This window comes from Lygodium microphyllum, chromosome 23, assembly GCF_053477565.2.
Source record: "Lygodium microphyllum isolate KBCC chromosome 23, Lygodium_microphyllum_v1.1.10, whole genome shotgun sequence".
NCBI classification, from domain to species: Eukaryota; Viridiplantae; Streptophyta; class Polypodiopsida; order Schizaeales; family Lygodiaceae; genus Lygodium; species Lygodium microphyllum.
The window spans coordinates 9077879-9105318 of record NC_141157.1 but is presented as its reverse complement, the minus strand read 5'-3'; the positions used below and the strand labels follow the sequence as shown (position 1 = coordinate 9105318).

At 40.4% G+C, this 27440-nt stretch overlaps 1 protein-coding gene across 6 annotated transcripts in view; it reads right to left on the bottom strand.

Annotated features, from left to right (window-relative positions):
• The window catches only part of LOC148015862 (OVARIAN TUMOR DOMAIN-containing deubiquitinating enzyme 12-like), a 73857-nt gene that overhangs the window by 34062 nt on the left and 12355 nt on the right, over positions 1–27440 (bottom strand). For all 6 annotated transcript variants that reach the window (XR_015688014.1, XM_087663589.1, XM_087663588.1 and 3 more), the window contains 4 exons: positions 27204–27258; positions 1312–1386; positions 1140–1213; positions 1006–1054 (listed from right to left, as the gene is read on the bottom strand). Coding sequence is in view for 5 of the 6 variants with exons in the window: in XM_087663589.1 (XP_087519715.1) it covers positions 1006–1054; positions 1140–1213; positions 1312–1386; positions 27204–27258 (253 nt within the window). In the remaining variant the exon portion in view is untranslated. The remainder of the gene's footprint in view (positions 1–1005; positions 1055–1139; positions 1214–1311; positions 1387–27203; positions 27259–27440) is intronic.

Genomic DNA, 27440 nt, shown 5'->3' with positions numbered 1-27440 from the left:
CAACAATGCTGTATGAGCATGCAGTGCGGAAGAAGGGATATAGGGGGCGAGAGAGAGAGAGAGAGAGAGTGTGTGTGTGTGTGTGAGAGAGAGAGAGAGAGAAGAAAGAGCACAGCGATAGATGAAAGGAGAACACCCTGAATGAAAAAGGCCGAATATGAGCATAGTAAAAATCACATGGGGGAGACCCATACAAATGATTACATAAGAAACACCAAGGCACGCACTTTCTCCCATACGTGCAAGACCTTTATATGAAAGAACCATAGGAAAAGGGTTCTAGCTTCTAGAGAAGCATTGATTTGAGTGACATAATGCCTTTTGCTAGAGTGCCCTTTGCCCCTAAGAAATGGGACAAACCTAGATATTGAAATAAAAGCTTCTTACACCTTCCCAAAAATGCAAGGTGAGAACCATTCTTGCTATTGGACAAACCTAGATATTGAAATAAAAGCTTCTTATACCTTCCCAAAAATGCAAGGTGAGAACCATTCTTGCTTTGGGCAAAGCCTATTCGGCACTAGGATGGGCTCAGAGAGCAGAATGGGCAATATACAATTAATCAGGATAGTAACGGGTAACACAGGAAAATGTGCAATAATAAAAGCTTCACCTACAGCATGCCACGAGGCCTATTAGCTTCAGTTCTAACAAAAGCTTGAAGCTAATATATACCAGTGTCAATACATCTTGAATGAGCATCATATGAATAGTACAATATTATAAATAATGGATTTTATACCTCCCACATTCATGATTGGAAAGTAATTCTGTATAGAAGCAAATCCAGGTGACAGATATATTCTCTATTCTCTCAGGTAATTTAAACAAATAGGTCATCTCATGACCTGAGCACCCATCGTCAGAGCATCTCAGCAATTCTCTCTGAGAAGCATGACCAGCACATCATGGACCTTACAACACTCAGAACGACAACGTTGAACTGAAAGGAACTTTGATGTACAATAAGTAACAAACCAGCACAAATGAAGAGTTTATACGTACAAAATCAGCAGCTGCTTGCAAAGTGACATGATCTCCCCATTCTCCACACCTTCAAAATGTAGAAAAGAGATCATTGTGGTATTGCACATGAAGTAAATGTATCGAGTGAACACGCATGCAGAGTAAAAGCATACTTGGCCATTTTTTTCACATACTCCGAGTACTTCATAGGTACATAACCTTCATACAACTCGGGATGTGATCTCAGCTGCACAACAAAGTATAATCTATTGTAAGAATGACCACTGAAAAGTCATGTATCATTTGGGACTAAATAAATACAATAACCTCAACTTGGATTTCAACCTGATTAACAATGTCATCTCTCACAGATTTGTGATGTGCAGGTGTTCGATATAGCTGATCCGAGAATGCACGAAACTGATTTTCCCATTGAGTCATCACCATCACATAAGAGCACCAATTGCACATTAGATACACCTTCAAAACTATCTTCCAAATTATATGAATTGCAAAAGGTTAAAATTTGATTGTGCAGTATCACAAGTCAAATATCTTGTGGCTTCAAAACACTTGCAAGGAGTGATCAATACTGGCTCTCAAGCTGAAAATAGGAGCCTGTCTACTGTCTTTTTAAATCCAGCTCACTAAGAACAAACATTGTGATGCTACCCTACCCTCTAATGCCCTTGCTAGTTTTCAAAAAGAAATGTTAGAACATTCAATGTAGGTTTATGTGGCCACACTCACATATGTAGAGCTTTTTGTTTATCAAGTGCTTTACTTTGGTTAATTTTCTGCAATAGAAAGTCTTCCCAACTCTTGTAACTACTAACAAATGTACCAAATCCTATACTTGAAGGTGTCATTCAGTCTTGTCTGGATGAGGAGAAAAGAAATCAAAAGGATGGTAGCACTATTTTAGCATCTACCTCAACAAAATGTGATCAACTTTTAATTCATAATGTTTCCACTATGGAAAAAATATCCCAACAAGATTCACTTTTGTGACCTAAATTAATATATGTGCCTAAATACCAAGAACTAAATACAACAAAAACTTTATATCAACCTTTCACTAAAGAAAATTCCAGTTTATCATTGTGCACAAACAACTGAATCACTGAACACTACTATTTGCCTACTCTCAGTTAATGTTTCGCAATTTTACTTAGCTTCCTTTTCAGCTCTCTTTTACCTAAAAGTCATTTCTTATGACAAAATACCTATCACAGTTGTGTTCCATTTGCATACGGAAAGGTTCCATACTGTACCATACGAGCCGTACCTTACTGTACATTCTGTAAGCAAACTGAAAAGATAATGTGTTTTTCACACAGTAGGTCTACTACCAGTTTACCATACCGTACCTGTGCATTCAATACAAGTACTGAAAAAGTTGACCAAGTCTCTTTTAAAAAGAAAATTAAAAACACTGTTTGCCAATGGAAAAGAAGGCTAGTAATTGTATCATATGGACAAGGAGAAGGGATGGTTAGGTCCAACCCATCACAAAACAGACAAGTTACCCATCCACTCAAGGGTGTCAATGACGAAGGAAGGATAATGAAATAATGGTGGTATGGTGTACAAACCACCAGTGATAGGGGGAAAAAGGTCAATGTTGAAGACAAGTGCCGAGACCTACAGAATACCAAGAAGGATAGCAACCCCCTCTCAACCTTGGATGTCGACACCAAAGGAGGAAGAAGAGCCAGATGTCAAACTTCATGTGGTGCCAAGAACCATAGGAGCCAGATGTCAATCTTCATATGGTGCCAAGAACCATGATGTGAGGAAGCATCCCAACTGGAAGAACAAGATAGAAGTCACTACCATGGTAGCGTCAAGAGAGATGTTGCACGATCCGCCTCAAGAGGGAAAGCCTCCACGCTGGAAGAAGAGCAAAACTCCTAGGATAATAAAACTATGGATGGAATAACGTGCATCCCAAGTTCCCAACCAAGTGAGGACTGGTGCAAACCTACATGTTAGCCCTGCACTAAAAACAAAACCCTGCACAAAATATAAAAACATGCAAGCATAGAGATCAACAGAAAGATGCTTCAAAAGACAAAACTAAGCTAAAATGAAAAGCTAATTGAAAGAACAATGCAATGACACGAATGTGGATGTGTGTGTGAGTAAATGCAACGGAAGACTTAAGAATGAAAATTTAAGGATAAAATCCATGGACATGAATGTGCAATGGATGTGTAAAGTGTTATTGGATCGGACTCACAAACCAATCAATCAACCCCTCAAGAGTAGAGAAGAATGGCCCGCAGAGGCTATCCGTGTGCCACCCATCTAACAACTACTAGGACCAAAGGAGTAGATGGGGCAACAATGGGAGGCATAGACCCAAGGGATTGTCAGCCAGAGCGAAGGAATCATGGTAACCGCAAAACGCGTTTTGCTAATGCTAAAACGCCAAAAAACCTGAAACGCTTGAAATGTTTCACCGGAACACAAAACACCCCAAGTGAAATGGCTAACTGAAACGTGATTTTTTCATGGATTTAAATTTTGTTTTTTCTTGCCTTTTTGAAGATTTTGGACACTATAAATAGAGTACACATCATTTGTAGATATGAAAGGATTCACATGGTATAAATGTGTAAATTGTAACTTGTTGTTTACTAAAAAAACCATCTTACATGTATTATTTAACCATTTCACTTGGAGTTTTCGCTTGGGACTTGCCCAAAGTTGAAACGTTTTAGAGTGAAACGCAACGTTTTAGGGGTGAAACATTCCCCGGTTACCTTCAAACATTTGCAGTGGTATACTAAGGTTTCTTAGGAGGAAGATCCTAGGCCTTGGTACGACACTCCTCATCCACATGGCCTAATCTCTCACACTGTGTGCAAAACCTACTTTTCTTAGGGAGTTATTGCCAAGTGGGTTTTGTTTCTTTGGTTTCATCTGAAAAAGGGAACTCACCTTTGGTTTCGCTTGCCTTTGCATCTTGTGAGTTCTTGCCACTACTAGTTTTACCTTGTGAAGAAGATGCAACCAATCCCCCTCTCTAAATAAGTATACGTGGAGGATTTCTTATGGGCTTGGTCATGCAACCTTATGTAACGCCAAAACTAGCACTCAAACTCATAGAAGGTTTGCAATCTAGGTAGTAAGATAGTATGCTAAGTAAAACAGAAGTATTTTTTGGGGCAACTTGTTGAAGAAAAACATGACCTGATCATCATCTGACTTCCGGGAGCCAATAGTGGCAAACTCTATGAGTAACCACCGATATTCGGCCAACTTGACTTTCAGATCATTTCCTTCCTTAATGGAAACTCCCGAAGCACTCGATCTCTTGCCACATAGCAATCAATGAGATGACTCCAACGCTCAGATGAGAGTGGAAAATGTTGTAACTAAAAGTGAAACTCAAGAAGCAACCCTTGCATTAACTCAACATTGATTGTGGCTTTGCGACCTCTCCATTGATGGATGTAGCGGGATTGTATTTTTGCAGTCGCCCAATATCGGAAAGCATGAGAGCTCTCGATTCACCACCCAGTCATACTTCGAAAGATGCCGGAAGACTCCAACGTATCTCCTCCTGCCAACCGTCAATTTCTAGCGAGTTATGCTAATTTATAACTCACTTACTTCCTAAGCCCCCTAAACCCCGTACGTGCGCCCCCGAACGGTCATCTCTCGTGATGTTTCCTAATAAGTCCATAAGTTACATTCATTAATGTAACATTTCCTCCCCCTTAAGAATCGGTTTTGTCCTCAAAAACGACACTTGGGAGATCTAACTGTAAATTGGGAAACCTTTTTTTTTAAGTGCTTACTCGCTCCCATGTTGAGCTTTCTTCTGAACAATCTCTTCATTTTACCAGACATTCTTAATAAACAATATGTCTTGTTCGTCTATTACGAACATTTAAAATTCTTTCTAGTTCATGTGGAATAGATTGGTCACTGAATAGCTCCTCAATCTTATCATTTAAGACTAGATTATTCATATCACCTAGCTTCTTTCTTAGCCTACTTACATGGAAAACTGGATGTGTTTTACTACATGTCGGTAGTTGGAGCTTGTAGGCCTATTTCCCCACCCTCTTTGAGTATTGTGAAAGGACCACAATTCCTGGGTGAAAGCTTTGAACATCGTCCCATTTTCATGGTTTTAGTTTGTCCAGGCACTTTAAGATAGACCAATTCCCCTTCTTCAAAGGATATGTCTCTTCGGTGAGGATCTACATAAGCTCTCACTCGGTCTTGAGCTTTCTTAATATTTTCTTGAGCAAATTTTAACATACTATTCATATCCTCCAAAAAATCTTTTGTTGCCTGAAACCTTTTCCTTATACAGTCCTATTGCATGAGGAGCTATGGGCTGAAACCCATACATTAGCATAAATGGACTATATCTAGTGGAAGAGTGTTTGGCACTATTATATGCAAACTCTGCTATCGGTAAATACTCTTCCCAATTAGTTTGCCTTTTACTTACATATGCTCTCAACATATCTTCAAGGAATTGGTTAACCCTTTCAGTTTGCCCATCAATTTGCGGGTGCTCCGCCGTGCTCATGCTAAGTTTGGTATCCAACTTCCTAAATACAGCACGCCAAAATTGACTATCAAATTTAATATTCCGATCAGAAACTATATTTACCGGAAGGCCATACAATCGGTATATGTTCTCTATGAACAATCTAGCCAATTCTAGTGTTTTAACATCAGTTAAAATTGGAATAAACCTAGCCATTTTGGTTAGCCTATCCACAATCACCCGCACAGAGTAGTGCCCCCTCTGTGTCCTGGGTAACGCGACAATAAAGTCCATGGAGATATTCTCCCATTTTCCCAAAGAAATCTCTAATGGGTGGAAAAGTCCTCCCATTTTCAATCTTTTAGCTTTATTAACCTGGAACTTATTACATTTGACCACATAGTCAAGGACGTCCTTATTCATTCTAGGCCAATAGAACTGCCTTTTAATAAGACAATAAGTCTTATTAACTCCTGGATGTCCCGCACTAGGGGTATCATGACACAAAGAGTATCTAGCGCCTTATTTCTTCATCTTTTGGGACACATACCCTACCCTTGTAGAGTAAATAACCATTATCAATGGTAAAATTCTTCCATTTGAATCCCATTTGAGTAACCCTTGATGCTTCATTTCCTTGTTGAACATCCTCAGATGCTCCTTCCTCAGTGGAGGCCCTTCCATTTGAATCCCCATTTTCAATTGCTTCCCAAATGTTGGAATATGCTGGATCAACCTGGCATTTCCCTTTTAAGGATTCAAGCAAATCGGAAGAGAATTGAGTAAAACTCAATTCATTTATGATGGGCATTCTGCTAAGTGCATCATCCACTATATTATACTTTCCTTTTCTATACCTCATCTCATAGTCGAACTCTTGAAGCAGTTCGGCCCATCTGGCTTTATGCCCTCGTAGATCCAGTTGGTCACTAAGCCACTTAATGCTTTCATAATCCAACAAGCTCAAAAGTTTAGCACCATACAAATAGTGCCTCCATTTCTTCATTGCATGTACTATTGCATACAGCTCCCTCTCATAAACGGAATAATTCTGTTTTGCACGGTCTAATTTCTTGCTTTCAAAAGCAACTGGTCAACCCTCTTGTAATAAGACCGCACCTACGCCCCTGTCACAGGCATCAACTTCAACCACAAATGGTTTATTGGGATCCACAATTAATAGTATTGGAGCTATAGCAATTGTAGGGACCGATAAGACACGGAGATAGAGACACATTCATTACGTGCCGTGAAAGACAGAGAGAGTGCGAGAGAGCAGAGTAGAGAGTGAGCACATTTTCAAGTACAATGACGAGTGTACCTTTAAGTTTTTAGATAGATATATATGTGTAAGTACAAGTGCTAAGGGTATTTTCACACTCGAGTACATTTGAAAGGAACGAGGCATTTATTCCCAACAACCTTCCACCTAAAGGTAATGTGCCTTAAGAGGATAAAAGAATCAGCTAAGTCTAGGTACGTACAAAGCTGAAATACATATATCTATCCAACTCCCATCATCTATCCACAATGAGCAAACCGCTCTGCTGGAAGACCCTTCGTGAAAAGGTCTGCAAGATTATCATCTGTATGCACTTTAACAAGCTCAATGCTCTTGCTGTCAAGTACATCTCTAATAAAGTGTTACTTCACCTATATGTGCTTTGTCTTTGCATGAAAGATAGGATTCCGTAATAGCATGATAGCACTCTGACTATCACAATGGAGAACAAGTAACTCCGTGATTCCAAGCTCTCCCACCAGACGTGAAAGCCAAAAAGCCTCCTTGCATGCCTCAGTGGCAGTGACATACTCTGTCTCTGTCGTAGAAAATGCAACACACTTTTGTAGCCTGGAGATCCAAGAGACCGCTCCTCCTGTGAAAGTAAACGCATACCCAGAAGTGGACTTCCTGCAGTCCGCATGACCAGCATAGTCTGCATCCGTAAAGCCAACAACAGATGCTTTCTCCTTTCCAAAGTAGATCCACAACTCCTTTGTGCCTTTGAGGTATCTCATAATACCTTTCACTGCATCCCAATGCTTCTTGCCAGGGGTTGCCATGTATCTGCTAACCACTCCTACTGCAAAAGCAATGTCAGGATGTGTAGCAACCATAGCATACATCAAACTGCCAACAGCTGAAGCATATGGTATCTTAGCCATTTCAGCCTTCTCATCATCAGATGTAGGGCTGTCCTCTGCACTAAGTTTCACATATGGAGGCAATGGAACCCCAATTGTTTTCCCCCCCTCCATATTGAAACGCTGCAAAACTTTGAAGATATACTCCTGCTGAGATAGATAGAGTAAACCTTTAGATCTATCTCTGAGTATTCGCATGCCAAGAATGTGATTTGCATCACCTAGATCCTTCATGTCACATCTGCCATGAAGACTTTGCTTCAATGAATCCAAGGCATGAGTATCCCTGCCAGCAATCAGCATGTCATCAACATACAGAACCAAGATAATCACGCTGCCATCTACTGCCTTCTTGGTGTACAAGTAGTGATCCACTTGAGTTCTATGAAAGCCTTCGAATTGCATGAATGTATCAAACTTATGATACCATTCTCTTGGTACTTGTTTCAGCCCATACAAACTCCTTTTGAGTTTACATACCATTTGTTCTCTCCCTTGTTCAACAAACCCTTCAGGCTGCTGCATATATATGTCTTCATGTAGATCAACATGTAAAAACGCAGTCTTTACATCCATCTATATGAGCTCCATATCCTCAACTGCAACCAAGCCCAAAATGGTTCTCAATGTAGTCATCTTGACTACAGGAGAGAAAATCTCATCAAAGTCAATTCCATGCTCTTGCTTGTACCCCTTTGCAACCAATCTTGCTTTGTACTTTGGTGAGGAACCAGAAGTGGCTTTCATTTTATAAACCCATTTGCATGGAAGGGTTTTCTGTCCTTTAGGCAACTACACCAAGTCCCAAGTGCCATTTTTTTCAAGAGATTCCATCTCTAACAACATGGCGTTATACCATTTCTTGCTGTCCTGTCTTGCTTCATTGAAGCAAAACGGTTCACCACAGTATGTCAGCATGACATATTCAGCCACATTAATTGCACCAGGAACAAACCTATCAGGTTGTCTAGTAGCCCTAGACGATCTCCTAACCCAATGGTCATTGTTTGCTGGCTGTTCTTGCAAATTTCCATTTTCAGTATGCTATCCTAGCATTTCAGCCTGCAAATCAACATTAACAGCTTGCTGCCCTGGCTGTTCCTGCACATCTAATGGCTCATTTTCATGGGCAATAGCTGGCTAATCATTTCCAGCATCATTTCCTACATTCACAGGTTTATTTACAGCAGGTATTTGCTGCTGTACAGCAGGTACATTTTGCTGTCCAAAAGGTATTTCTTCCCAGAATACAACCCTACTAACCTCCACAGTCTTTTCGGGCTGTTTGTGCATGCAATCTTCCCGGAAGATAACGTCATTGCTGCGTACTACTTTCCTTTTCTCGAGATCCCACAATCTATATCCCGTTTCACCCTCGTCACCATATCCTAGGAAAATGCATTTACAGGACTTTGGCTCAAGTTTGCTGCGTTTATCTTTAGGAATGTGCACAAAAGCCTCGCAACCAAACACTTTCAGATGAGCATATGAAGATGGCTTGCCCGACCACGCTTCTTGGGGAACTCCCCCCCCCTCCCAAGACCTGTTTGGTGACCGATAAATTAAGTGAATGGCTGTCATAACAGCCTGTGCCCAAAAACCATGGAGTAATGTAGCATGAGACAGCATCGTATGGACCTTATCCTGTATGATCCGATTCATACGCTCTGCAACTCCATTTTGGGGCAGATTATGAGGGGTAGTGAGCTCCCTCTTTATCCCTTCGCTATCACAAAATGCCTGAAAGGCCTTGGACACATATTTCCCACCATTGTCAGAGCGAAGACACTTAAGTGTCTTATCTATCTGATTTTCAACCAATGCCAAGAATTTTTTAAACTTATCAAGCACTTCATCCTTGCTACGAATGGGATAAACCCATACCTTGCGTGTAGCATCATCAACAAAGGTAGCAAAATATTTATTTTCCCCTAAAGACAATCCTAGCATTTGACATACATCCGAATGTACTAACTCTAGAGAAGAAGATTTCAAAAAGAGACTTTTTGTGAGACATCTGTGCACGTTTGCCATAAATACAATGATCACAATGCTCAAAATCAACATAACGAAGACAAGGCAAGTAACCCAAACGAGAAAGCACTCTCATTCATGTTTGACTCATGTGTCCCAACTAGCCATGCCACAAAGAAACGCTTGGCTACTCAGTCACGGCAACAACATGGTCACGCACAATAAATACATGAAGTGGATACAAAGTATCACTCTTGCAACCTCTGGCAATAACCCTAGATCCCTTACAGATCTTCCATTTTCCATTACCAAAGGTGGTATGAAAACCATCATCATCTAGCTCTTCTTGAGCTGAGGTACATGCCGTACATACTAAAGTGTAAAGATAGAGCCATGCTGAAACTGTAACTGCACACTGCCAATACCTGCAATCTCACATACATAGTTGTCCCCAAGATGGACAACACCATGTCCACCCCCTATATATGTGGAAAACCACTCACGATGAGGGGTGACATGAAAAGAAGCACTTGAATCAAGAATCCAGGTATGTATGTCATCATCTGTATCTGCAAGTAGAGCATGTGCACCAAAATGTGAAGAGACAAAGAGTACATCACTCCCATTGTCACTATCATGAGTGACTACATTCACCTCTTCAATTTTTACACTACTCTTCTAAGGCTGACTGTCCTTCTCTTCCTTGCTATCATCTGTCTTCTTGCCTTTTCCTTTCTCTTTCTTCCATTTGTAGCAGTCACGTTTAAAGTGACCCTTCTTGCCACAATATTGGTATTCAACATCTTTGCCACGTAATTTATTGCGTCCCTTTCCATCATATTTGCCCTTTTGCTGTGATCTGCCCCTAGTATGCAAAGCACTAGAAGACTTGCTGGATGCATTGTTCTACCGATTCATCTCTTCCATAAGTAGAGCACTCTCTACATCAGCATACAAAATGATCACATTAGAATTGCTCATAGCAGTCCTGAATGTATCCCAACTCTCTGGTAGAGTGCAAAGCAAGAAAGTAGCCTTAAATTCCTCATCAATCATAAATTTCAAGGCAACTAGCTGGCTGAAAACGGAATTAAACTCACTCGAGTGAGTAGACATTGTTGTACCTTCTTTCATACACAAATCCATAAGTTTTTTCAGCCAATACACTTTACTTGCAGCGTTTTTCTGTACGTATAGTTCTTCCAGTCTAGTCCATATAGCATATGCAGAATCCAAACCTTCAATGTTGAAGAGCAAGGCATCAGAAATCGATAGCTCTATGGTTGAGCATGCAAGCTCATTCAACTCATCCCAATCATCCTGATCCATGTCCACAGGCTTTGCCCCTTTAGTTTTGATCGGCTTTGCTTGCTTCTTTTGTAACAGGATATTGTAGCACTGTTTTTGCCACACTGCGAAATTATGTGCGCCTTCAAGCTTCTTTATATGCATCAAATTACTGCTGTCATTGCTGCCAGCCATGGTTTTCAGCTCAAAAGTGACCAAAAAACCCGTAAATGCAGGCCCAAATTGTCACCCAAGTGACCAAGGTACAAATAAGTACCAATCAGTAATAAATGACCACGCAGAAGTACAGATTTCAGATCTGTAATTCAGTTTTCAGAGGCACCAAACCAAGTGCTATACCATTATCCAACTGATTACAGCTGTTCCAAAAGGCATGTTCATCACTTTACATGAGAAATCCCAAAATTTCAGCTGCAATTTCTGTTGAACGTGTACCCACGGGCATAAAATTTGACACAAACGGTCAAAAGCCCCAAAATTTTGTGCTCAAAAGCGTCAAACACACATCTGCATTTCCTTTGTCATGCATAGGACTGTCCAATTTTGCCAAAATAAAGCAATTTCAGCAAAACCCCCAAATTTTACCAACTGTTGATGTCCAAATTGCGTGGAATTCAACCTGCATGTGCATAAAATGACCAAATGCTGCACAAATTTTGCCCAAACTGCAAAAGCCCCAAATTGCACGGGGTCCAATGTGCCTCAATGTCGAGAAATTGGATTAATTTCAGCCCAATTTGTGCATGTACATTAAAAGCCCCAAATGTCGGAAACAAAATGTCACAAATTCCTGCAATTTCTGAGACAGATATCATTGTTGCATCTTTCTCGCACCAAATCTGGAAAAATCCCCAAATTTTCCAAGTCCTGCGTGACCTAATTTCAACGAAATTGAGAGAATTCCACTAAAATGTGAAAAGCCCCAAAATTCCCAAGCAAATGTGCACCAACTTTGCAATTTCTGAGTCAAATTGTCTAATTCTGTGTTGAGATCCCCAAATTCAGGAAAAGCCCCAAATTTTTGGGCCAATTTTGCACAGATTTGAGATTTTGTGCTTGCGCGCGCAAAACCCCGTTAGTAGGTAAAAGAAATTTCAAAAAAAGAATGAATTTTTCAGAAAATTCTGACGGGTCTGTTGACCCGAAAGCCGTCGTGTAACTGACGGCCCGTTGCAATCGCCATCAGCAGAAGTCACTGCAATCGCCATCAGCAGAAGTCGTTGCAGTCTTATTAAGTGCTCTATAATCAACACAAAGTTGCATAGAACCATCCTTTTTCTTCACTGGCGAAGCCCAAGGTGAATTGCTAGGTTGTATAGACCCCTTATCAAGGTAATTCTTGATTTGTCTTTCGACTTCTTGGCGTTGTGTTTCACCTAGCCTATAAGGTGGTTTAGAAACAGGGCATGTATCCTTATCTATGTCAATTGGGTGATTTCCATCACCCCTATCTAGTGGAAGGCCACTAGGTAAGTCAGATGGAAACACATCTTTAAATTCATCTAACAAACCACTTAATTCATTATTTACATTCAACTCACAAGCATAAGAAAATTGATGCTTTATATTACAAAAAGTAAAAGTGTCTTGCACAGGGAGGGACCATAACATGTATACCTCACAAGTTTTCTTCTCCATCAACTTCTGTATTTCAAGGAAACACATCAAAGGGTTATCAGATACTTCATGTTCACCTTGAATCACAAAAGTCTTACCATCCCTTTCAAATTCCAATGTATTATGATGATAACTACGCTTTAAGGATGGTTCCAATTCCCCATAGCCACTCTCTCCCTAGAGCGATATCGGCCCTTTCCATATTCATAATTTGGAAATCAAGCTTATCTTTATATCATTGGATCTCGATTTCCAAATTGGATGCCATTGTATCCCATATTTTGTTTCCTAACCTCGATCATACAAACAATATATTGATGCTCACTCTTTTGTTGGGAAAGTTTCAACTTTTTGACAAGTGCATAACTTATGAAATTGTGGGTGGCAGAGTCATCAATCACGACTTTGACCCTCTTCCCACCTATCGATCCATGTACTCTAAGTAAATCATGTGGCCTGAAGGTAGTAGGTTGCCACATGGAAGTTGAAACTTGACATACAACACCTGTGTTGTACATCCTTGTGCAAGACCTCTAAAGATTTATACTTTTCATGCCCCTTTACTTCCAAGGTCTGCACTACATAGATTTGTTTCTCTTTTCCATTTCCCTTGTCCTTATCCTTTCCTTTATCTTCTTCCTCCTTTCTTTGAGGGCAATTCCAAGCAGCATGGTTAGGGGATAGGCAATTGAAACACGGCCTTTCTTTTTTTACCATATCAAAGTCATCTTGACTTAGCTTTGGCCGTACATATTGTCTCTTTTCAAAGGATTGTTTCTTACCCTTAAAAAATGGCATTTTCATTTTGGATTTGCCTGCAAATTTTGAGACCTCAAATTCCTTAGTCTTGGGCTCTATGTCGATGGGGCTAGTGAGTACACCTCAACGCGTATTATCTTCATTAATTAATGCAAATTTAATTGCCTCTTCAAGTGTCTTAGATGAGCTCCTTTTCACTTCCTTTTTACAACCTTATCTAGTCTCCTTATAAATCCTCTTGTCTTTTGAAATTCATCTATTCCTTCCAATTTGAGGATTATCTCACGATAATCCTCGAGATATGTTAGCAAAGGTCTTTCCTTTTGTCCGACAAAATCCCAGTCTTCCCAATTTCTTTCCATTTCATTTTTAGGAAGGAATTCTTTCAAAAAGACCAATTCAAATTGAGCCTAAGTTTGAAGTATTTTATTTGCCTCCTTTAAAGTTCTCCACCATTTATATGCCTTTGGTCCCAAGGTTAAACTGGCCTCTAGCGCTTGGAGATGTAGTGGGGTATTTTTTAATTTGTGCAAATCCTCCCATTTTTGGAGGAAGTTAAAAATAGTGTCTATGTTTCTATCGTTTCCCTCCCCATGAAACTGAGGAGGTTTCATGTCTTTTAACACTGGGTTATCCCTCAGCTTTTGGTGGGGTTTCCTTCGGTCTCGCATAGTCACATCTACATCTTTTGATGAAGATGAAATATTTGAGGCCCCTGCTTTACCTTTATCCCTTTTAGCTCTTTCTAACAATCAGGCTTATTGGGATTTTATTTCTATGAGTGCTTGAGTTACCAATTCCATTTGAACCCCCTATGCTTCCACACGAGCAATTAGATCATCAAATTGCTCTCGTGTAGCAAAAAAATCTTCCCAGTGTTCTTCTTGCGTTTCAGTTTCATGGGGATCCATCATAGGGCGGTCCCCGAAACTAGGGCCTTCTGTTCCCCCCTCTCTCTCTTTCCCCTTTATCAATACACTGGAATTGGAAAGAAAATATAAGAAATTTGTAGGCGAAAGTGGGGCACTTCCCTGTATTGCATCCGCCTAATTCACGTTTTCAGCACGTTGGAAATTGCTGAAATTCGGTGCGGTGTACAAGGCTGTAAAGAAAAAACTTCCACATACAAGTCAGTTGAAAATTCGTCTTCTTTCTGGTTGCGAGATCGCAAGCGCTTGCGTTAGTCAGTTGCTCCCAACCGAGTGGGTGTTAGGCTCCCACGATGTGGGGTCTCAGCCGCAGTGAGAATATCCCCCTTTTCTCTACATCAGGAGGACAATCCTTTCAAGTCTGCATATCTACGGCCTGGATGTATTGTGATGCTTGTAACCGGAGGAGGGGGAAATTTACCGGTGGGCGGATGTCGCCAGCCACATATACTGAGATGCGGGGCCGAGCTTGGACACGGCCCTTAGCAACGGCATTCATCTCCAGGTCGCGAGTGGACGAGATCGTTGGTGCTCGTCTCCGAATCGCGAGTGGCTCTGATACCAATGTAGCGGGATTATATTTTTGCAATCACCCAATATCGGAAAGCAGGAGAGTTCTCGATTCACCACCCAACCACGCTTCTGCCGGCCGTCAATTTCTAGCGAGTTATGCTAATTTATAACTCACTTACTTCCTAAGCCCCTTGAACCCCGTACGGGCGCCAAAGGCCCCTGGACGGTCATTAATATAACAATGGATGTGATCAGGATAAGCTAATTAAGGGTCCGTATAGCCTCTGGACCAACGACGAGGTCCGAAAGACCTTGAGATTCAATCACTTGCTACATGAAGTAGTGAAATTTGACATGTTAGAACAAGTCTTATCCGTGAAGGCGTTCTTGGTTATTACAACAGGAGTGGTAGTACTCGGATAAGATGGATAGGGTGGCTAGGATGGGAGAATGGAGCACGCTTGGGACTGGGTCCCGGAGTGCACACCATGTATGCAAGAATTATGCACAGTGGATCTGAATGTGGGCATGGACTGGCTACGCATGGGCATGGTAACCACATGAGGAGCCCATGGAGGAGGAGGGATAGGAAAACATAAAGCAAAGGATGGGAATCCTAGCATAGCAATGTCCCACATAGCACCATAAGCCGAGGATGGAAATCCTTGCATCTGAGAGTTCAAAAGAGGTGAGTGACTAGGAGTAGTGATAGGGATGCCCATCACAGCAGTCCCGTGAAGAAATGATGGGCTTACTAGCGAAAAGTTGGAGGAAACTATGTTAAAGACAGGCATTCCCTGTAACAAAAGCCCCATCGTGCAAAGTGGCTTGAGGGTGAGTGGATGGCACAATGTTAAAGCGTGGCATTCCCTGCAACAATGCAGAGTGATCTGAAGTTGTAGAAAAGTCTAAGTATAGAATAGGGAATGAGAATGTGATAGAAGCGGAGAACGTCTCCTCCTCCTCTATTGAAGTTTGCATACTGAAAACCATCCGGATCTTGTATACCCAAAGGAGAAACAAGAGAGGGTTTTTATATATAAGCACTATTTACAGCAATTAACAAATTCACAAAACTGAAATGCACACTTTACTATATAATCTTGGATATTTGATACCCTATTGGCCCCAATACCGATGCCCCTTTTGGTATTTATTTAACTTAATCGCAAAAGAAGTTGATGTACAATGGGATTCTCCCAATCCCTTTTGGTATTCCAACTCCCCTTGCTGTCCAAAATGACCAACAAGTCTTCAATCTAATCTACCCCTTCATTCGGGCAATCAATTGGCCTTCACCCGCTTTCATGGAGATAGAAAATGCCCCAAATTCACTTATTTGTTGGTCCCTCCACTTGAATAGGCTAAAGACAGCTTCAGCCCTGTTGAATCCAAGTCTTGGAGCTTCCAATTTCTGGCATGCTTCCCAAGGCTGCTGCTAAAATCTAATTTCTATTGCAAATTAGGGATTACAACAAAGAAATCTAAAATTTCTCAACCTTTGATGATCTCAATGTTGTAATCTTCAGAGCAAGGTTGTAGAAAGGCTAGGAGATGACAGAGAATGTTGAGGAGAGAGAAAATTCTAACTTTATTCACGAAGAACTGAAAAAAATCTATCATTTACTGCTGCTGCCCTGTCTCAACAGCTTGTAGATGTAAGAAACTGAAGAAAATCAGTCATTTAATGCTATTGCCCTATCTCCACAGCTTGTAGATGCTATCACCTGCTATTGATTGGTCTTCTCTTGCCCCTGGCTACCTCAAAAGGTCCTCCAATTGGCTGCAAATCAGACCAACAGCATCTCCTCTCCCTCTCATGCAAGCTGAATACACTAAAAATGTCTCTCTCTAGCCTCTAAAGACGTTTTTTAGTCTTGCATTGGCATTTTTGGCAAGTGACAACCTTTTCAAATGGTTTTTTCAGCATATCCATAATTAAATATTACTTTTCAGTCTTTAAATACTAAAATTTAATTTGATGATTATTTTGGTACCCTAAAAAATAATCTGACTGGCCAATAATTCAATTGGCTAGGCAACTTCCATTCCTAAGTGTCTGCGCCATCTTTGACCATCAGATTAGCGATAGGTACCATTAAAAGCCACTTCCCTAATGTCACCACAACTGACACTTATGGCCAAATGAATGACCTAGGCCAAAAACTAGCACCAGATACCACCAAGTACCAGTATGGCATAACTTATAGCAACTTTTGCCTTTGACATTCCATGATTTCCTCCGATCCCGAGCTCATAAATTTAATCTAACCCCAGTTACACCTCACATATGCAACATTTACTTAACCATGTGATTAAAAATTTATCCACATGTTAAGGGAGGTTTCAAAAATGCATGTCCTCTTAACAGCCCTCCCCCTTGAAATCCTTGCAATCGTCCTCAACTCGATTGCACTGCCAAATGCATCAAAAGAAAATAGTGCATGGAAATTTTTACAAGGCATCATAGTTAACACAATATTACGCATTGTTGCTCAACCATTCCATATGCCCATCACATGCTGAAAATTACCAAACAATCATAACATAACATAAGACTCACAAAGAATGTGACATGTCTATTTCTCATAAGCTCAAACTCATCTCACAAAACCAAACCATAACATGGCATAACCAAGCATAAACCATGGCTAAAACATCAATGGCATCATAACATATATTGTTGTCCATGGAACCAAAAATGTAAACCATTGAAAACTTAGCATAATCTAATCATAAACTGATTACTTGTTGATCTGAGAATTGATCACAAACTGCTGCAAATGTGACCCCAAATTGATCACAAACTCATTGTAAAAAGTGATTGGCAATCAATGCAAAATTGATCCTCAAAGTAATCATAAATGGTTCTCAAACTTATCAAAAACTGAGCTGAAACTAATCAGAATTTGTCTCAAAATTGAGGCAAAATTCATGCTAAATTGTTCATAAGCTGATGCAAAAGTATAGTTCAGATGCCCGGGAGAAACTTATACTCATCTGTATACATCTTACAGGGACTAGTACACTAAGTAGTCACCTCATGGCAAACATACTATCAGCGCAGTACCTTGGATACATGCTGAATATATCTGAGATCCACTACATGCAAGTTGTCCATAACTAGAGGAGTGGAAGTGCTACCTCCCCCTTGAGCATCAGGCAATACTCCGGACCCTTGCTCTGCTAAACTTGACGGAGTATGAACTAAAGTCGGCTCAACTGAAAGCATCTAGGTAAAGCTGCAACAACTGAGGATGGTCGGTCAAGTCATCCTCTTACATCCATTTGGCATCCATTGATGAATAATTCTAAAATTTCACTAAGTATCTCCTGGAAACTTTACCTTTGACCTTTCTTTTTCATATGTGCCAAAATCTGCTCAAGTACCAAAATCTCACCCAACTCCTCAACCTCAAGCTGAATTTCAACAAACATATCTTCTGGCACATCACCATGAAAAGGCCTCAACAAACTGACATGAAAGGCATTGTGTATCCACCAATGTGGAGATAATTTAAGTCGATATGCCATCGTTGATCTTCTCCAACACCTGAAAGGACCCATAGTATCTCATACTCCACTTCGAATACAATCTTTCTCTTTCTTTCATATTTTTCAGCCTTGCCTTTTCAAAAGGCAGCAATAAATAATCACCCTCTTCAAAATACAAAGTGAGTCTATGGCAATTAGTTGCCTTTCTTGCGATCTCTTAAGTGCATATTTTATCTTTGCATAGGCTACATCCAAGTTTCCCACATAACAATCAACCTTAAAGATCTTATCCGTAGTTTGCAGAACAAGTGGTACCTTCTTGCTATCCTAAGCCACCTCAAATGGAGCTATGCCCATAGAACTATACATTGTGTTGTTGCAAGCAAGCTCAACCAAGGGCAAATACTACTCTCACTATATCTTGTGGTCTAAAACATAGCACCTCAAAAAATCTAATACTGTGGAATTTGCTTCCTCAAACTAATCATCTGTCTGTGGATGGAAAGATAATAAGAATTCAATGTGGTACCCATATTCTCAAACAATCCCTTCCAAAATAAGTTGTTCATCTAGGGGTCTCAATTACTAATGATCGACTGTGGCATACCATGATACTTAAAGATGTGCTGCAAAAACAATCGTGTCATATGATTAGCCTTTATTTTCTTCCTCACCGGAATGAAATGGGCTTGTTTGCTAAACCTGCAAATGACAATCCATCTCCCATCATTCACCGTAGGTGTCTTAGGAAGCTCAAAAATAAAGTACATTGCCATGCTCTACCAAGGCCTGTCTTGAATAGCCAAGGGCTGCAACAAACCCGACATCTTTTGCCTATCATGTTTTACCTTCTAGCATACAATGCATGTCTTAACAAACTATTCTACATCATGCCTCATAGTTGGCAAATAAAAGAATTGCTCCACTGCCTTGATCGTGGCATCAATACCTCTGTGCCTTGCATACGGAGAAGCATGACTTTCAATGATAACTCTAGGCCTTAACTGCTTTGCGATACACAATCGTCCATACATCATCAAAAATCCATCTCTTAGCATAAAGCATTCATGCCTTTGGCCATTGCAAAGCTGATCATAAGCATTACCAAAGTTCGAATCATCAACATATTGCTCTTTCATGGCATCCAACTCAGTGTGATAAACCATATTGACCTACTGAAATTCATGGCTTACATGACAGTACATTAGCCACAACATTTTTTTTACCATCAATATGTACAATCTGAAAATGAAACATAGAGAGAAAATTTGCCCATCTCATATGCTTCTCTAACAACTGTGTCTGAGTTAGAAAGTATCTCAAACTTTGATGGTCTGTCTGCACTGTAAAATCAGTCCCCCAACAAATAATGTTTCTACGTAGGCAATGCATGAATTACAATCAAGAGCTCTTTCTCAGACTTGCAAATTCTTATTTAAACCGTGGAGAATTCGGTTGTCATAAGTCACAACTCGATCGTCCTGCTTAAGAACAAGCCCAATGTTGTTACAACATGATCACATTGAACTATGAATGACTTCCTTAGATCGGGGCAACACAAACATGTGATCTAAAGCAAAATCTTTTCCTTCAACTTTTCAAATGATTTCCACTGTTATCCATCTAAATGGCACATCCCTCTTCTGCAAGACATGCAATGGAGATGCAATTTTAGTAAACCCGCCTACATACTTCTTGTAGTAGGAAAATAAACCCAAGAAGCTGTGGATCCCATGCACATTCCTTAGCATCCAGCTTATTGCAAGTTGTCATGATGTCCACCTCAAAGATACTTGTCAACCAATTCCATGCAAACATTTGCTTGAATTGTGCCCACGTTCACAGTGCTCTACCTTGGATCAAAAGAGTGGACCACTACTGTAATGCCTTTCCTTTCAATAAAGTGGTTGCCTTTCGAATCTTCGAGGACTCCGTGAAGTTCCCTAAAACTAGCCTTCCTTCTTGAAATGGGTGGTGATAACCTGATTGAAGAGTTAATTACAGCAATAAATAAATACACATAAAATGAAATACACACTTTACCATAACATTCTTGGACAGTAGACACCCTGTTGGCCCCAAAATTGGCGCCCCTTCCGGTATTTCTTTAGCTTTCATTCAATTGGAAGGAGTACAACTTGAGATTCTTCAATCTCCTCCTGCTAACCAATTGCTTTTGCTGTCATAAATGACCAACAAGCCTTTTGGGTCACTTGCCCCTTGATTCACCCAAGATTTCTTCTCGAATTTGACCCTTGGCTGGCTAAATGCTGCCCCAAATCAATTCGGGATGGGCTGGCTCCTAAAATCCCTTGATAATCTTAAATTATCAGTTGCTGATTTCAATCCCTTGAGCTGTCAATCTCTGGCACGGATCCCAAGGTGGCTGCTAAACCCTAATTTCTGCTGTGAATTAGGGTTTACTGAAGAAATTACAGATCAGCCCACCAAAAATGGCTGAGATCTCCTCCGAATGGCTGAGAATTGCTGAGAATGACTGAGCGTAGGCTGAAGGAGATGAGAGAATGCTGTAGAGAGAGAAAATTTTGAGATTTATCGCGAAGAACTGATCAAAATCAGTAGCTGCCTTGCTGTACCAACCCCAAACAAATGCACCAACAACAATAGGAGCATCAGAGACTGATCTTCACGAGAAAGTGCATCAGCAACAATTGCCAGCTTCCCAAGGTCAAGAATATGCAATCTCCATCACCAAAATGGTCTCCAATGGTTGCGAATTGGCCCCAAAAGCTGGCAGCAACAGTCCAACATCTCTTTCCAACAGCTCCAAAATGAAAAAACGAGATTTCCCTCTCCATTCAGCCCTATTTAGCCTTTCCCCCACTTGCATGGCAAAGTTTTGCCAAGTGGCAGCTTTCTTAATCCATTTTCAGCGACTTCCAGTCATTTAATTAATTTTCAAAATTAATTAATTCTGAAAATTAATTCAGCCCTTAATCCATGCCCAGAAAATTGACCTTGCCCATCCAAAAATTAATTGGCTAGGCCATTTGCAACCCAAATTGGTCCCATGCATTAATTGACCCTTGGACAAACATTAATCCATTAATTAATGCCTAGTCCCTAGTGTCACCACTGACACTTAATGGCCAATTAATGGTCCTAGGGGCGAACTGACACCAAAATTCACCTAGAATCTAACAAGTGTAACTTGTTACAACTTTTGCCTTTGACACCTATCTTTTTCACAGGGTCCTTCGGGCTTCAATTGTGAGAAAGTAGCTTGCACCTCACATGTACAACACATGTGCATCTTTTAATTGCACATTTGATTAATCCTTTAATCAAATGTCAATTAAACATAAGCAAAGCATCAAATTTTCACGTCCTTGTCCAAAATCCATTGGATTGGCACTTCCGTGATGGCCTTGCATTTGCATTCCTTGCCCCATAGGTACCAATTAATTTATTTCATTAGCATCTTTGGGAGCTTCAAATGAAGGGTTTGGCAATATCTTCGATGCATCTTGCTATCTCCAAGATGTAGAAGACGTCTTCTTCTTCTTGCCTTTGTTGTCCTTCTTTGGAGCATTCAAAAATGGGGTAAATTAAGAATCCTTTGTCAATTCAGCAAAGAGATTTATTGTTGTTCTCATCCGATTTTCTTGTACTGGTCATCAAATTCCTCTTCACCTTGCTGGTCATCAGCCTCTTGATGCCCTAAAGGCCGTGCATCTTGCCCAACAGCAACATTTTCAGCTTGTTGTCCATGGTCTGAGCCTTGTTTAAGGTCAGGCATTACATTTCCTTCATTCCCACGTGAAGGTTCATATTGAGAGACATTATCACTGCCTGAGTCCATCTCAATGTATGAAGACATATTGTTGTAATTTCTCAGCTGAGATTAAAAATCAGCACTAGCACAAAGCTTTGGCTTGCAATCAGGTGCCTCGGACAAGGGATTGAGTAGACAATGGAACCATGTAACCAACCTTCCTCCTCAGATAGGGTGGTAAATAACCTAATTAAGCACTATTTACAGCAATTAACAAATTCACAAAACTGAAATGCTTACTTTACCATATAATATTGGACATTGGATACCCTGTTGGCCCCAAAACTCGCACTCCTTTCGGTATTTATTTAACTTAATCGCAAAAGAAGTTGATATACAATGGGATTCTCTCAATCCCTTTCGGTATTCCAACTCCCCTTGCTCTCCAAAAGGACCAACAAGTCTTCAATCTGATCTGCCCCTTGATTCGGGCAATCAATTGGCCTTCACCCGCTTTCATGGAGATGAAAAATGCCCCAAATTCACTTATTTGCTAGTCCCTCCACTTGAATAGGTTAAAGACAGCTTCAATCCTCTTGAATCCAAGTCTTGGAGCTTCCAATTTTTTGCACGCTTCCCGAGGTTGTTGCTAAAACCTAATTTCTATTGCAAATTAGGGTTTATAGCAGATAAATCTGAAATTCCTCAGCCTCTGGTGATCTCAATGCTGTAATCTTCAGAGCAAGGTTGTAGAAAGGCTGGGAGATGACAGAGAATGCTGAGGAGAGAGAAAATTCAAACTTTCTTCGCAAAGAACTGAAAAAAATCTATCATTTACTACTGCTGCCCTATCTCAACAGCTTGTAGATACAAAGAACTGAAGAAAGAAAGTCATTTACTACTGTTTCCCTATCTCTCCTTCCCCTCTCTTGCAAGCTGAATACACTAAAAATGCCTCTCTCCAGTCTCTAAAAACGTTTTTTAATCTTGCATTGGCATTTTTGACAAGTGGCAACCTTTCCAAATGGTTTTTTCAGCATTATCCATAATTAAATATTAATTTTCAGTCTTTAAATACTGAAATTTAATTTGATGATTATTTTAGTGCCCTAAAAAATAATCTAGCAGGCCAATAATTCAATTGGCTAGGCAACTTCCATTCCTGAGTGTCTCTGTGCCATCTTTGACTATTGAATTGGCGATAGGTACCATTAAACACCACTTCCCTAGAGTCACCACAACTGACACTTATAGCCAAATGAATTACCTAGGCCAACAACTGGCACCAAATACCACCAAGTACCAGTATAGCATAACTTATAGCAACTTTTGCCTTTGACATTCTATGATTTCCTCGGGTCTCGAGCTCATAAATTTACTCTAGCCCTAGTTACACCTCACATATGCAACATTTACTTAACCATGTGATTAAAAATTTATCTACATGTTAAGTGAGGTTTCAAAAATACATGTCCTCTTGACAGATTGTACAAACCTGACACTTGGCCTAGCAGAGATGAAGAAACTGGATTGTCAATCGTCTCAAATGTTGCAAGTTCTCCCAAATCAAAGAGGTGGTCAACCTCATCAACCTGTCCAAATAGAATAGCAAAGCCAGTCTTTGCTGCTACTACATCAATCAACTTCTTTCCTTGAAACCTAAATGAGCTCCAAGATTTAAATCTACTGAACTTCATCAATGTACAAAGAAAGCCACGCTCAATGTCTACTCGTACATATGAGTAAGGCTCGAATACCTTACCATCACCACCACCCACTCACACTCTCTAGAGGAGAGTCATGAGGATTGCAATAGCACTAGGGCTCGAAGAATGATTCCAGGGCCATTGTAGCCTTTGTAATATAGTGAAAATCAGAGTTAGAATCCAAGGATGATGAGAAGAGTCCGAGGAGTCCTTGCCCTTCTTCTCCTTTTTCTGGAATGTCACTAGCTTTTTGCAATCCTTGCAGAGGTGCCACATCTTACGACAATGTTAGCATCAACCTTTCTTCATCTTCTACCATGTCATTCCTCTTGGAAGCAATCAAAGCACCGAAGGATAGCCGTCACGATGAGATGGAAACCTTCCTTAAAGTCATAAAGCAAACTCATATTCGAGTAGCATCAATGATGGGTTGCAAATTGACAAGTGCATTCGATGTCTAAGCTCATAAGGCATTTGCAACACCATAAAAGAACAATCCCCCCAGGATGGGCTTCACGAAGAGTGAATTGAATGTTGTGAAGCTGATCCTCCATCTGTGTCACTCAATGAATGAATGATCGAATTGCAACAATTGCCTCAAAATGAATATATTTTGCAATGACCATAGACGGTCATAGCTCTCATCGTCAATAGAGCTTTATAAGATGAAGCTTCTTCCACACCTCAGTAGATGTTCCACAAGAGGTTACCACAAGGACAACTTTCTTCGAGATACATCAAAGAAGCATTGAATATGCATTGGCATCGTCAATGTCCCAATTTAGAACTACTTTCTCAAAATTATCTTTGTCCCAATGAAGTGAAAGAGGAGAGAGCTTTCGGGAGCATGAGATAGATCCAAAAACAATGTACCAAAGACACTTTGCACAAACCATGCTTTCATCACAACACTCCAAGTTAGATAGTGAGGGCCTTTAAGCTTCTCATCAGTGTTGCAATATGGAGCAGCCATTTAGATGATATACACAAAAGATAAGTAGGGGGTGATAGAGAAAATACCTCGGAATTACATTAATAAGCCCAACACCAACAGTTCAATGGTTCAAGCAAGAGAAAGCACTTTAGATGGAAGACAAGGGAGACCAACAATATGTGAAGTGAGTGTAGTTAATGAAGGCACAAAAACCAACGCATGTCAACCTTCCCTTTAATATTAAAATCAGACTGAAAATACATAAAAGAGATAAATATAGCTATTTAATGAGCTCGATAGCTCACACACCAATGTTGTAGAGACGATCAACCGCCGAGACGCGCGGACCTTTTATTGCTTCAAGCGTTCCAAGCCGAGTACTAATGGCTACCTCTTACATAGCCGACGTGCTATCCATCTCTACGCGTGTAGTGAGCTTACCTCCATCCCCGATCAAGTTACCTTCTCTCCCGAGCACTCTGGTAGCTCTACGATCCAAGTGCAAGCTCCATCCTCAAGCTCCACGCTCTAAGCTCCATTGCCGTGAGCAAGACAAGATAAAAGAAGAGAAAAGAAGAGAAGAAGAGAGGAGAAAATGGAAAGCTTCTCCACCACAGTCCCTCGCCCTCACACACTCACACTCCCTCTCTCACGCACAAGCTAAAGCAAGCAAGAAAAAGAAGAAAAAAAAGAAAAAGAAAAAGAAGAGAGCTACTTTTGGCCACACACAAGAATGAGCTTCTCATTCACTTTTCAACTTTATATACAAAACCCTAACTCCCTTTTGGGCGGTCATCCCCTTATCTCGTTTTTACATGGTTAGCCGTAACCTAGGCCATTTTTCCCATTGTCCTCCTATCTTCATAGTGTCCTTCCTACCGCCCATTTACCTTTACAAATTGCACGGGTGAGAGCCCGGTGCTCTTAAAATAAATCATGATGCACATTACGCTCTTTTACAAAAGTATTAACTTGCGCTTTTTACCTTTACAAATTGCACGAGTGAGAGCCCGGTGCTCTTAAAATAAATCATAATGCACCTTGCGCTCTTTTACAAAAGTATTAACTTGCGCTTTTTCTTGTGCATATTTTTCCTTGATTTAGGACTTTTCTGCACTTCTTGTGTTTCCATATTTTTCTCGGCGTGCCTTCGTCTTCCATTCCACTTTTGCCTTGGCCTTGTCCTCCACTTTAGGTTTTCCGAATTTTCCAGCTTGTTCATTTGAGGGTTAACAAATGTGTATGACTGGTGAAATACCAATGGCTCTAGATTTATCTGCATGGCCTGGCAAGTGACTACAAAAAAGAAAAAGAAAAAAGACTATAAAAATGATGAAAACATCAGTTGTAGATGAAATACAATGGTTGGGCAGATCAAAACACAAGTTGCAGCACTAAAAACATAGGATCCAGCACTGAAGACACAATTAAGCAAGAGGCCCAGCAGCTGTACATTGCCACCCAATTGCAGAAGAGGCTCCCAGGCCAGCCAGATCAGGACAGCAGAAAAAAGCAAGGTTTGGAGCTTGGAGCAGTCAAGAAGAGCCACAAGACCAGCAATCGATACTAGAGAACAGCAGCACAACCAAGACACTTGAGCTCAAGTACCGTGTCACATGGCGTGGAGCAACCAAAGCAAAAATATAGAGCTGTTGTAAATGCAAAGAATGGAATAGAAGAACAAGAATACATGAACTCAATGATAATGTACTTGGGAAACAGATTCCACATAGCAAGGACACAAGAGTGTGTACAAAGGCATGGGCTGTGGGCAACCAGCAGAGTGCTCCTGATCTCTCTCTCTCTTCAACAGGATGCAATATGCTCGTACCAAATGAAATGTGAGATGGAGGAAAGGCAGCCAATAAATAGGCTGGAATTATACATCCAAATAATCAGGCGAGCCAGCATCATTAAATGCCAAAAAAACAGGTCAGCCAGCATTAAATGTGCACCACCTCAGAAATGAAATGTGCTTAGACTTTGAGCCTGTACAGACATGAAATGTACGTCGATAACATCCACATGTGGACCCTTCATGATCCAGCATGTGTCTTTGATCTAGGCTATTTTCTTAGCTGTCCATATGGGTTTTGTTCGCTGACTGGATCTGATTAGGATTTAATCCAACACCCTTTAACAGAGACTGTAATAGTTAAGCCTACCTCACGAGGGTCCACTAAAAATGTCTCTCACAGATGTATAAACTTAAGAAAGAAATTGCATCATGGCACTTTCTGAGAGTAGAACTCCATTCAGTAGTCCTAGAAGACAATTTCAGTTTAAGACTACCTCCATTGGCACCTCTTTTTCTGTCCATCAGGCTACTGTTAGCATGTTGTAGTGATTGTACAAAAACACTGACAATTCACAAAACAGAGCAAAAACAAAGCACATATGCAAAGTAAAGTTTCAAATACTCTCTCTCACCATGATTATCCTTATCAATCTGAAACTTGAAACAGGAAACTGTAATAGTACAATAATATTGCATGGGTAAACCAAATGTACACCTAATCACATCCGGTCTCGGAAGTCGAGGTGGAAAAAAGGAAGTAAACAGCAGAACATTGTGGCTGCACACATAAAACTAAAAATAGATTACCTGGCAATTCCCATCACCATCAACCTTCAACTCACTCAAGCCATACTGCCTTAATCTGTACCCAGCATTAACAAATGTATATAAATATCTCCATCCAGTCAGACAAAAGGAATACCTTTGAAGCTGTTAAAAACTCATTCAAATTATACTAATCTTTAAGTAGATACTGATCTTTAAGTAGCATCATTGGACTGATATTAGAATATCCAGCATATAGTGTACACAGAGACAGACAAG